The sequence below is a fragment of the Denticeps clupeoides genome, chromosome 13 (assembly GCF_900700375.1).
Source record: "Denticeps clupeoides chromosome 13, fDenClu1.1, whole genome shotgun sequence".
Taxonomy (NCBI): Eukaryota; Metazoa; Chordata; class Actinopteri; order Clupeiformes; family Denticipitidae; genus Denticeps; species Denticeps clupeoides.
Genome location: NC_041719.1, coordinates 10,185,235 through 10,197,925, shown reverse-complemented (window position 1 = coordinate 10,197,925; position 12,691 = coordinate 10,185,235). Strand labels below are relative to the sequence as shown.

The following is a 12,691-nucleotide window of genomic DNA, read 5'->3' as shown; positions in this document are numbered from 1 at the left end:
TATATGAGGAAATGGAACCGCGATTTACTGTCAACAACCATTTGAATTTCCATCACACCCATACTACCCATATAACTGTTTCATTTCATGATGTGGGTTCTTTAATTGACAGCATGGACAGTTGTTGAAGAAAATTATCTTTACTTAAATTTAATTTACATTATGAGCCATGCCATCACTTCTGGAACATAACCGCCCATTGTTCAGATGTGTTATCAGCGTATTTTACTGCTCAGGCTTATGGCCTGACAGTAAAATACGCTGATAACACACCTCTTTCCATATATAAAAAAATTATTTATTAAGTCTAAAGGTTGAGGAAATGAAACCATAATTTACTGACAGCAACCATATGAATTTCCATCACACCCACACTACCCATATAACTGTTTCATTTTATGCTATGGGTTTTTTAAATGACCACACAGGCAGTTGTTGAGGAGAATGATCTTTACCTCAGTTTTTTAAAACCACCAGCTTACGTCGTGAGCGACGCTATCACTTCTGGGTCACTGGGTCACCTATGAGTGTGCCTATAACATTTGCACTTTGGAACTAATTGCTCATATCATTACAATAACTCATTCACTCAGTTTTCATAACTGCTTAATCCATATCGGTGACAAAGGGGGAAGAGGGTACTACCCCACCGCTGGTCACATACACAGTAAACCAGAGTTAACAAAAGAAAAACGCACAAATTACAGTACAGGCCAACTGTTTGGACACACCTTCTCATTCAATGTGTTTTCTTTATTTTCATGACCATTTACGTTGGTAGATTCTCACTGAAGGCATCAAAACTATGAATGAACACATGTGGAGTTATGTACTTAACAAAAAATGTGAAATAACTGAAAACATGTTTTATATTCTATTTTCTTCAAAATAGCCGCCCTTTGCTCTAATTACTGCTTTGCACACTCTTGGCATTCTCTCGATGAGCTTCAAGAGGTCATCACCTGAGATGGTTTTCCAACAGTCTTGAAGGAGTTCCCAGAGGTGTTTAGCACTTGTTGGCCCCTTTGCCTTCACTCTGCGGTCCAGCTCACCCCAAACCATCTCGATTGGGTTCAGGTCCGGTGACTGTGTAGGCCAGGTCTTCACTTTTTGTTAAGTACATAACACATGTACTCATTCATAGTTTTGATGCCTTCAGGGAGAATCTACCAATGTAAATGGTCATGGAAATAAAGAAAACACATCGAAATAGAAGGTGTGTCCAAACTTTTGGCCTGTACTGTACATTCAGATCCCACTGATTAACACACATCATGAGCATGTAAAATGTTTTAATGTTTAAAACTGTTTCTGTGCAAGGAATTGTGACACAATTGGAAAACAGTTGGCCATGGTGACAAACAAAAAAAATCTGCAAGTAAATTCACAGTAATTTACAAGGGTGTGAGCTTTTATATATATATATATATATATATGTGTGTGTGTGTGTGTGTGTGTGTGTGTGTGTATCTGTTGTGATCATGCTTAGTTTTGTTGTTTAGGGGCTCAGTGACAATTTTCTCCCCCATGGGATCCCTGGCCTGAAACAGTTTGTTAATGTGGGTAATGGCACTCATCCTTTACTCTCACTCATCCTTTACTCTCCTTATATATGCTGTTGTCTTCAACAGGGAGCATTTCCAGGGAATTTACAGCTTGTACTGGTTCTGCGACCCTCACGTTTAATCCAAAGAACCATTGCTGACATTGGCATCCGGCTACATCGGGACGACTTTAAAATGAAGGTACCGGTAAGCATGCCTCCACATGCTTCTGTGTAGAAGTAGTGCCTGAGCATGCCTGAAAGGGATCTTCCAACTATCACTGTGATATATATTGGATATATGTTGCATGGGGACATACTGTGTATTGACTAACTAGTGTATTCATGCTTCTGCATATTGTGCATGTTTTGTGTGTTTGTATGTGTCTGCGTTTATAGTCAATGCTCATTGATATGCACATTTCCAGAGTGATTTTTTTGCGGTAAATATTGTGCAGTCTATAGCTGCAGTATAAGACTATACACAAGTTTTACAAATATTTTTCAGATTGTCATGCTGAACTCCTTATCAGACTTGCAAGGATACATCGACAAAGGCCAGCTTACATGTGAACTGGGAGGAAACCTGGAATACTGTCACAGCCAGTGGATCCACCATCGGACTGTGAGTTACCGACACCGACACAGAAATACAGCTATGTAGCAATAAACATGACCCCCTCAATGAGCAGGTTTGGTCATGTAAACCAGACAAGGGTGGCATAAATCCAAGCAGGTGTATGTTTGTATAAAGCATTATGTTTCTGCAATGTACACAAAAACTTTATCTGATTGAAGTGATGTTTTGTGGTGGGCCAGTAAAATGTATGTAAAATCTGACCTTGTCTGTTCTTGTTTACTTTAATAGTCTAAAATATGAAATAATGAATATTCATGAATAAACAACAACATTTGTAGAAAAATTAGGCTTGGGCAGCTGGTTGGGCTACCTTTTGTCTAGATTTTACAGTGAGGTACAGTGGGTTTCAATAGTGGTCCTAAAGGTTTCAACATTGTTGTTCCATCCTGCTCTTGTCTCCTTCAGTTTAACAGTATATTCTTTCTTCAGTGATTTTTATATTGCATATATATACAACACTAAATTCTATCTTGTTACTACTATCACTGCTGTCTTAAACCTGATATGATAGTTATGGAACAGTGTCTTATACAGAGGCATACAGCTGTTGTCATGGCTTTTCTCAAAGGTTTTTAAAGCTTGCTGTTCTTGTCCCATGCCACAGGCCATTGAGAACTTTGCCTTAACAGTGAAAACCACAGCCCACATGCTGCAAAAGTTTGGTACTGACCTAGCTGAAACCGAGCTTCCCAATGATGTGCAGTGTACCAAAGACCTGCTGGCCTCACACTCTGAAAAGCACAGTAAACTCAAGGTCTGACAGCCATTCTGAATTTTTACATAATCACAAAAACATGTCTGTTTTATACAGTACATTAGCATAGACAATGTTTTAAAGCTCAGAAAAAGCAGTGTGACATGATGCATACTTACATGCACAGTACAGGAAGAGATGTGAATGCATGGATAAGTCATAATTAATAGGACAAATGGGTAATGTAGTGAATAAAATATGATAATTTGCACTCTGCCTTAATCATAGTGGCCTTAATCATAGTGTATGGCTATTGGATTAGACACATCGCTTTAGTCCATTTTGATAATCCCATCTGCCTGTCTCTTATTTACAGGATGAACTTAAATTAGCCATGAAACAAGGAACTACCTTACTATCTTGTATCAGAGATCAAGCCAACAAGTCAGAGAGTCACAAGCTAAACCCAGATGAAACAGAGAACTTAACCACAGTTGAAAGGTTTCTGATGACACATCAAATATTTCCCATCTTTAGTCAATGTCTTAACTTCTGATGATGGGCATAACACATATAGCATATGCTCTTCTTTGTCTCAGGTTGTTGGCACAGCTGGACGAAACAGAAAATGCCTTTGAGCAGTTTTGGTCGAGACATCATCTCAAACTGGAACAATGCTTGCAGCTACGCCACTTTGAGCAGGACTTCAGAGAGGTAAGGGGATTCCTTGAAGCCCACTCTTGAAGTGTTTCTTTATGGCCTGTGTTTAGCATTTTGTCTGTGGGCTTCTGTACCTGATGTCCCTGACTCTGTGCCCAGGTGAAGGTGTCTCTGGATGGCTCAATGGAGGCCTTAGCTGGGCTGTCAGACACTGGCGATGGTGCAGCTCATGTTGAGCAGCTGTTGAAGGATCTCAAAGCCCTGGAGGACAAAACTCAGGTCAAGCCTGATCACATTCTGGTTGAAAACAGTAAAACATTTTATGACATTTATACATATATTTTCCCATCAAAATGTATCTAAATGACATATCCATGTGTTTCACACAGTGCATTTTTTTTTAATTAAGCCATTCTAGAGTTGTCTTATCTGCCTGGATCAGACCTTTAATCTCTTTGGACGTTCCAGTGATCTTGGGGGTCTCAGGGGGTTTTCTCTCAAAAATGTCCCATCCATTTACACAGCAACTTATATCCATTTTTGGCCATCTGCAAATCTGGGAATAGATCATTTGCAGATTGTCATGCCATGCCAAGACACAGGGACAGGACATAGTGAAAAAACTTATTTCTTAATACATTTGCTGGTGAGGGCCACTGTGGCTTCACACAGATACAGTTAATGTGTATAAAAATGTTTCTTTCTTTAACAAGTACTTTGAATTATGCCATTATTATTTTTTTCACACCCACGTGCATTCTTTTTTTTTATAAATTAGACAAATTATTACTGTTATTCATGCACAAGATTTCCTTCAGAACTCTTATATTAAATTGGCCATGGTGTCCTTTCTGCAGAATCTTTTATGTATGATCTTCACTTGGTGCCATTTTACAGGAGTTCTTGGAGAAGGCCCAGTTACACGCCTTGCATGGCGATCAGCTCATCCAAAGCAATCACTATGCTGTGGATTCCATCAGGCCAAAGTGCGTGGAACTGAGGCGCATCTGTGATGATTTCAGCAACGAGGCTAAGAAGAAGCTTGGCATCCTATCAAAATCACTTGAAATCCAAAGAGGCATTGAAAAGGTAAGGCACTTAAATGACAAGTTCATTAATGAAACGACTTAATGAATGTTTAACAGTAGAGAGACCAACAAATCTGACTACAATGAGTTAACCAGCCAAGTGTACTACACACCAAAGATGATTTTATGAAACCAAGAAAGAAATGAACTTCCCTTTGTCTTACATTCCTAATAAAAATGTACTCTGCTTGGTTTGTTGCCATTCATATTATAATAATATTATTATTATGTCTTTGCATATCAGAAAAGGTAGAGGTACATAGCACTGAACAACAGTCATGAATGTCATATACTTTACGTCATGAGGAGTGTATGTCAACTTGTATTTTTTATATTAATGATTATCAAATGTCTGACATTTGTGTACACTTGCTTTTAGTACGCAATTCTAATACATATGATGCATATTTGTAGGTGCTTGTAAAGATCTAGTGTGTGTATATATATATATATATATATATATATATGTGTGTGTGTGAATCATGTCTGTGTTCTTATGCATGTGTGTTTGCAGGTTAACCAGTGGTGTGAGTCTGGAGTGTACCTCCTCGCCTCACAGGCGTTAGATAAATGCCAGTCTCAGGAGGGGGCAGAATCAGCTCTACAGGACATAGAAAACTTCATGGAGATGGCAGAAAAGCTGGAGCTGGGCAACCTCAGAGATCTCCATGAGCAGCATGGCACCATCCTTTCTGAATATGTAAAGGTATCATTATTGAGACTCAGTTTGATTGTAGCCTAATCCAAGATACTATACTTTCTATTTTGTTATTACCTTAATAGGATGATTGATGGACATTTTAAAAATCTAGTCTGGCTTGTTTTTTTTCTTGCTTTGTGTGTAGGTCATTGTGGATAAGGCTCTTCAGAGGCTTGCTGATGTGCAAGAGATGTTTGAGAAGAGACATGTCAGCCTGAAGAGGCTATCTGCCAAACAGACACGGCCTGTGCAACCCGTAGCTCCACGCCCAGAATCCTCCCCCAAGCGTCCCACCCCTAAAAGCCCCAGGCCAGCTAGCACTGGTGAGCTCCATTATCAAGCATATACAAAATTGCTCACAAATGAATGTCTAAACATACTAAATCCGAATATTTTGTATAAAACTATGTCTGACAATTTACTCAATTAATTGGATGTTTAGCAATTAATGAATCAGGAATAATTGTGACAATTGTGACAGCTTGTTATAATAGATATTTAAAACCATTACAGTGAGAAATTGGGAATGAGGTTCAGGCCAAAATGGTATACTTGCACATATTTGCTGAAGGTGGCAAGGGTGGCACCTTTGAATGGAAATGAGCACCGAACTGAACAGTGGGTCTGACGCTTCAGGTTGCTTGTGGACAGTTTCTAGCTGGAAACTGTAATAAAAAAAAAATTGTTTCAGCTCAAATGAATAAAAAAGGTACACAAAGTACAGCTACAGAACCACAATTCAATTAATAGTAAGCTTGCATTTGGTAATCTGAGGTTGAGGTTGAAGTTTATTGTCATATGTACAAAGTACAGCGTACAGAGCACAATGAAATTCTTACTTGAAAACCTCTCCCACGTAGACAGAACATAGAACATGATACATAGAAGACATAGAAGACAAAGCAGAAATAAATAATAAGTCACAGAAGGGTGAATATATATAAGTTGCATAAGAAAGTGATTGTGCATAATTTAAGTGACAGTGCATACTATGTGTTGTATAGCCTGATGGCACTGGGGTAGAAACTGTTTCTGAATCGTGATGTGCGTGTGTGAATTGTCTGAGTCTCTTGCCTGATGGCAGGAAAGTAAAAAGTGACAGTGCAGGGTGGTTGGGGTCCTTCAGGATGCTAAGAGGAGAAATAAAATAGGACCCATGCTGTTCATTGTTGCTAGGGTGATTATTAAACTGAAATACAACTGTGTGTACATGTATAACTTGTGTCATTCTGCCATGCCACCAGTAGCAAACCGACGGTGTCCAGACAATTCAAATGCTTTAAAGCAGTCTGCTGATGCCGACCTGGCAAGAAAGAAGAACATTCGCAAATCAAAGGGAGGCATTAAGGTAATCATTTGGCACTTATTTACTCTGGAACTTCACAATAAACACATTTAATTTAATTAAAATGTGTGCATATCAGATAAAACTGTTTCATTGGTTTGCCCCTTAAACAAACGTCTTGCCCCCCTTAAAAAGTTGAAAAAAGAAAATAAAAGATTACCCACAAACTGAATATGGACATGATTTACTAGGTTATCTGAATATCTACTGGAGAGGGAACAAATTAGATGACAGGTGTGACACCCACTAGGCTCACACAGCTCTTCTTCGGGGAAGAGCAAAAAGACAAGAGGCTTAGAGGAAGATGCAAATCTTTGTCTTCAAAATCTTAGGACTGGTGAGATAATTAAGAAGTAAATAAACAACTATTATTTGTACAGTCAATGAGGGACTAGTCCCTCTAGTCGAGCTGGTGCAGTAAATAAGCAGTCAGCATACACAAACTTCTAGTCTATAGTACCTATCCTTTCTGTATAATGTACTACTTGTAAATTAGTTTCGCTGATATGTAAAGTATTTTGCATGTTTTAAATTTGTAAATTTTGTAAATATAAATAAATTGATTATTTAATTTGGCTACCATCGTCAGGTAATTATTGCGAGAGTGATGCAAAAATGGATCCTGAGAAATTGAAATAAAGGCTAGATGGGGGCTAGGTGATTGTTTTATACCTTCTCATTTCCCCGCATATTTCCTTTCCCATTTAGTCCATCGCTTGTAGTGCACGAAAAAAATTCCAGGATTTAAAAAGCTCTACCTGTCGGATCTGGTCGGGCACAACTTTTTAGACCCTATTACAGCACTGCAGTCTGATGCATAGAAACAATTGGAGGACCCAGACACAAAGCCCTGCCCCAACTCTGCACTCAACAGATTTATGTACTGATGCAAATACAGTGCATCACTGTCAACTTCTTCATTTTCCACCCCAGCAGCTCACAAAGGGAAAGTAAATGCTTTGGGGGCAGTGGTGGCCTAGCGGTTAAGGAAGCGGCCGCGTAATCATAAGGTTGCCGGTCCGAATCCCAAGGTGCCACTGAGCTGCCACTGAGCAAAAGCACCGTCCCCACACACTGCTCCCCGGGCGCCTGTCATGGCTGCCCACTGCTCACTAATGGTGATGGGTTAAATGCAGAGGACAAATTTCTTTGTGTGCACCATGTGTTGTGCTGCTGTGCATCACATGTGACAGTCACTTCACTTTACTTTAAGGATGCATCCTTTTTTCAACTATGCCAACCCTTTTTGAGTTTTGTTAATATTGGCAATAGTAAAAAGTGTTATTGTTGGGTTTGAATATCTTTGATATAGGCCATCCAATTAAGGTCAATGTTACGTTTTAAGATGTTATAATCTGATGAGGAATATTTTGTTTTATTTTATGTTGTTTTATTTTTCCCCCAAGAGGGATTGCCAACTTTGCCATGGTCAGGGGGTTTGTATGCCTCAGTTGACCCTAAGCTCAGCCTTCAGGTGGGACACCCAAGTTGGACAGGTCGTAGGGTAGAGGCCTGACAAAGTGCATTCCAGTTACATGACAAAAACAGTTATCCAGAGCACCCCTCCTCTTCCGGCCTCTGTTGCCACCACATGCTCCCTGCACAGATCTGCCTGCCCACTCACGTATACCTCTCTTGAACTGACCCTGTTGGTTTGACTGTGAGGGGTGGTGGTGTTGGCTTTTGAGATACATTTCATATATGATACATTATAAATATGATTAATGATTGTACATATTATATACATGTAATTATGTAATAAACTCTATTTTAACTTCATGAATTATATCAGGGTAATTAAATTGCCTGTGTTCCTCTGGTTTAATGGCAGATTGAAGTGATGCACGAAGAAAGCCAGGGAGGCTCCAGCCATGTTTTGGTAACCAGTGAGAGTGAGGAAAGCCTTTCAAACAGGCGAAGGTAAGAGGCTGTTAAACACACTTTGGCAGAAAGGAGGTTGTGGTTCATTTCATTGGACATATGGACATCACAAGACAGGGCATTTATTACATGAACACAGGACAGGGGAACATCACCCAACAACGACCTGACAGAGAACAGACACATACAGGTGAAAACAATCAGGAATCATAGTAACACAGGTTCTTCTCACATGTTGTTTATATGACATACTTCTCCAAAAAGAGTTTGCCCCTCTGCTAAAAAAATTAAAGTGAACACTTGCAATGCAATGTAACTCAATAATGCTTCTGTGAAATCAAACTGTTCACATAGGAAGCAACACTGATTGACAATCAATTTCACATGCTGTTGTGCAAATGGAATAGACAACAGGTGGAGATTATAGGCAATAATAATAATAATCTGGCTGATGTTCTGGTCACTTTTAAATGCTGGCGGTGCTTTCACTCTGGTGGTAGCATGTGGTAGCACACAAGTGGCCCAGGTAGTGTAGCTCATACAGGATGGCACATCAATGCCAGTTGTGGCAAGGAGGTTTGCTGTGTCTGTTAGTGTAATGTCCAGAGCATGGAGGCGCTGCAAGGAGACAGGCCAGTACTTCAGGAGATGTGGAAGAGGCCATAGGAGGGCAACAACCCAGCATCAGGACCACCACCTCCGCCTTTGTGCAAGGAGGAAAAGGAGGAGCACTGCTAGAGCCCTGCAAAATGACCTCCAGCAGGCCACAAATGTGCATGTGTCTGCTCAAACGGTCAGGGCCCAATGTCCACAGGTGGAGGTTGTGCTTACAGCCCAACACCGTGCAGCATGTTTGAAATTTGCCAGAGAACACCAAGATTGGCAAACTCACCACTGGCACCTTGTGCTCTTCACAGATGAAAGCAGGGTTATACTGAGCATATGTTACAGACGTGACAGTGTCTGGAGATGCCATGGAGAACGTTCTGCTACATGCAACATCCTCCAGCATGACAAGTTTGGTGGTGGGTCAGTAATGGTATGGGGTGGCATTTCTTTGGGGGGGCCGCACAGCCCTCCACGTGCTTGCCAGAGGTAGCCTGACTACCATTAGGTTCTGAGATGAGATCTTCAGACCCTTTGTGAGACCATATGCTGCTGCAGTTGGCCCTGGGTTCCGCCTAATGCAAGACAATGCTAGACCTCATTTAGCTGGAGTGTATCAGCAGTTCCTGCAAGATGAAGGCATTGGTGCTATGGACTGACCCGCCTGTTCCCCAGACCTGAATCCAACTGAGTACATCTGGGACATCATGTCTCGCTCCATCCACACCACGTCGCACCACAGACTGTCCAGGAGTTGGTGGATGCTTTACTTTACTTTACTTTATTTAGCAGACGCTTTTATTCAAAGCGACTTACAAGAGGAAGACACCAGCAATTCTCGTTCGATTTCTATAGAATATTGAGTTTACAAACTAAGAGCCCTGATAAGGCCCAAACTTGTCAGTGAAGAGCATGCTCAGAGATTGTTAGGTGCTAATGTATTTATACAATTTTGTATTGTTTGTGCAATGTGTACGCATGTGCGTGTGTAAGTGTTAGATTTGTCTGTAATATTTTTTGAACAAGAGGGTTTTCACCTGCTTCTTAAAAGTGGTGATAGTCTCGTTGTGTGGAGGAGGGCAGGTTGTTCCACCAGCCAGGGACAACAACGGAGAACAGAGATGATTGGAATCGGAGCTTTAGTCTTGGTCTGGGAGGAGATCCCTCAGGAGACCATCCACCACCTCATCAGGGCTATGCCCAGGTGTTGTCCATGCCCATGCCCAGAGAGGTCATACAGGCACTGTTTTAAGTACCTTATATCAAAGTTGGATCCCCTTAAATTTCTTTGTGTGCCTCCAAATCCAGACCTCTGTGGGTTGATACATTTGATATTCATCGATAATGTTTGTGTAATTTTGTTGTCATAACATTCAGCTATGTAAAGAACAAAGTGTATAATAAGAATATTTCATTCAGATCTTAATGTCTTAATTTTGGGTTCCCTTTTATTTATTTTTTGAGCAGTGTATAATGCCTGTATTCAGGCATTTTTCACTTTATTATTAGACACCAGGCATTTGGAAACATTTGTAATTTGAGATATCGCGTGAGAGAAGGAGGCATCCGGAATTTTGGGCAGAGGGAGTCATGTGTTGTGAGCAACTGCTAATAGACAAAAAAGGAAAAACATACTTGCAAGGCTTATTTAGCTTGTGGCAGACTTAATGCTGACACATTTACAATTACACTAAACTGGATTTACATTTAGTGGCAACTTTGGGAGGATTATGTATGTTAGAATTCCATGTTGGTTGTCTGCTTTGTCAGCAGACTTGACCTATTGAGCAGAGGAAAAATAGGTCTGTGCCCAAAATTCCTATTAGTCATGTGCTTTGTCAGCAAGAGAAAGCTGTTCTGCTGATCAAGCGAACTCTCTGGGACCCACGTGAACTTGGATCTCTCAGAAATGTTAACAGTAAACACTTACTTTGAACATCTTACTTTTTGTGCAGTAGTAGCTTTGAGTACATTGTGAAAACGCAACCTTCAAACTAGGGAGATAGTTTAGTTTCAAAATTCATTAATAAATATCACACCATTTACAAATATATTTCTTGACTCCAAAAAATTATGCACAAATATCAGTGTCGTTACATTTATTCACAAACTGATAAACCTGCATTTACAAACCCCCATATATGTGTGAACACCATTACATTTATCTGTGGATTTTTTAAAACTTCCCTGACAGCGCTCGATTCACAAACGTGTTTCTTTTCAAAAGGTAGCGAATCAAAAGTCTCCAAAGTTCACAGCCAATCACATCAACTGATGTGCTACGATCGTGGTCTCTTGGAAGTTTCATAAAATGAATTGGGAAAAAAGTCATAAATATAACATAAATCCTGCAGTCTTTTGTTGTGGTAGTAACTGTGTTTCTGCTGAATTTCAATGAAAGTTTCCCGCTCGCTCATCTCAAGTGGGGTCCGTTGGTCACATGTCAACACAGACAGCCTGGAGTCTGGACAGACCCTGGATACAAGAGTACGGTTAACAGTAAAACCTTTACAACCCAGTGAAAAGGGAAGTTCAAGTGCAGTTGTCCGCTATGAGTGTCTTTCACCTTTCACCATTTTATATCACGTGTATTTGCGTCTGTATGTGCAGGGTGACGAGGTTAAAACATGACCTGTCACAAGTTAACGTGGGCGTGTCCCAATAGATCATAACCAGAAGGTAAACGTGCAGCTGGGATCACCCGTATCGCGCCGATTTGTATGACTCCTTCTCAGCGAGTATGTGGCGCAGCAGGAGACGTCGCAGTGTAAGATACCTTGGCAGCTGGAAACATTTACTTTTTAAGGATCTATCCTGTTGTGTGTAGATGGAAACAAGAACAGGAAAGGTGAATTGGAGGGCAGAGAATGAAACGGAAACTGCCTTCAGACTGGAATGCAGCGTTAAGATGTATGTAAATCAGGCCAAGTCTAACGCGTTAAGTACAAATGTACAGGAAAAAATCAATACGTTTTTATTACTTTTGCTCAAAGCTATTGATGTGAAAATTCACACAGGACAGACTTGTAAGCGCTGCACTGTTGAGAAAGTATGACATTACATGCGTGGGAAAAGTCAGCTCCCTTATTTATGGAAAATGTGTTATAAGCAGGATTCCAACAGATGCAAGAGAGTGTTAGTCATTACCTATGGCTTCATGTTCCGGTAACTGTTTAAATGTCTTACTCACTCGATTTTACACCATAAAGTCAGACCTGCAATGCACTATATACACACTAACCATGTGGAACTGTTTAAACCGCAGGGGTTGGTGTGTTGGTGATGTTGTAGACCAGTGTAGACCAGACCACTTTTTTCCCTGTGAAGGGAGAAATCTCATTTAGATTCTCCAAACACATTTTGTTTTTTTCTAAAAGGTTCAGTGTCAGTATTGGGTGGTAGTAGCCTAGGGGTAACACACTCGCTTGTGAACCAGAAGACCCAGGTTCAAATCCCACTTACTACCACTGTGTCCCTGAGCAAGACACTTAACCCTGAGTTGCTCCAGGGGGGGGACTGTCCCTGTAACTACTG

General features: G+C 40.5%; 1 protein-coding gene across 10 annotated transcripts in view; it reads left to right on the top strand.

The window, feature by feature from the left end:
* Window positions 1-12,691, top strand: part of mcf2l2 (MCF.2 cell line derived transforming sequence-like 2) — a 52,314-nt gene that overhangs the window by 17,559 nt on the left and 22,064 nt on the right. For 8 of the 10 annotated variants that reach the window (XM_029001930.1, XM_029001929.1, XM_029001928.1 and 5 more), the window contains 11 exons: window positions 1,632-1,751; window positions 2,052-2,168; window positions 2,788-2,937; window positions 3,254-3,378; window positions 3,477-3,591; window positions 3,697-3,816; window positions 4,435-4,626; window positions 5,140-5,331; window positions 5,471-5,648; window positions 6,570-6,673; window positions 8,502-8,590. In XM_029001930.1, the coding sequence (XP_028857763.1) occupies window positions 1,632-1,751; window positions 2,052-2,168; window positions 2,788-2,937; window positions 3,254-3,378; window positions 3,477-3,591; window positions 3,697-3,816; window positions 4,435-4,626; window positions 5,140-5,331; window positions 5,471-5,648; window positions 6,570-6,673; window positions 8,502-8,590 (1,502 nt within the window). The remainder of the gene's footprint in view (window positions 1-1,631; window positions 1,752-2,051; window positions 2,169-2,787; window positions 2,938-3,253; window positions 3,379-3,476; window positions 3,592-3,696; window positions 3,817-4,434; window positions 4,627-5,139; window positions 5,332-5,470; window positions 5,649-6,569; window positions 6,674-8,501; window positions 8,591-12,691) is intronic. The other 2 variants (XM_029001923.1, XM_029001922.1) reach the window with 2 other exon arrangements.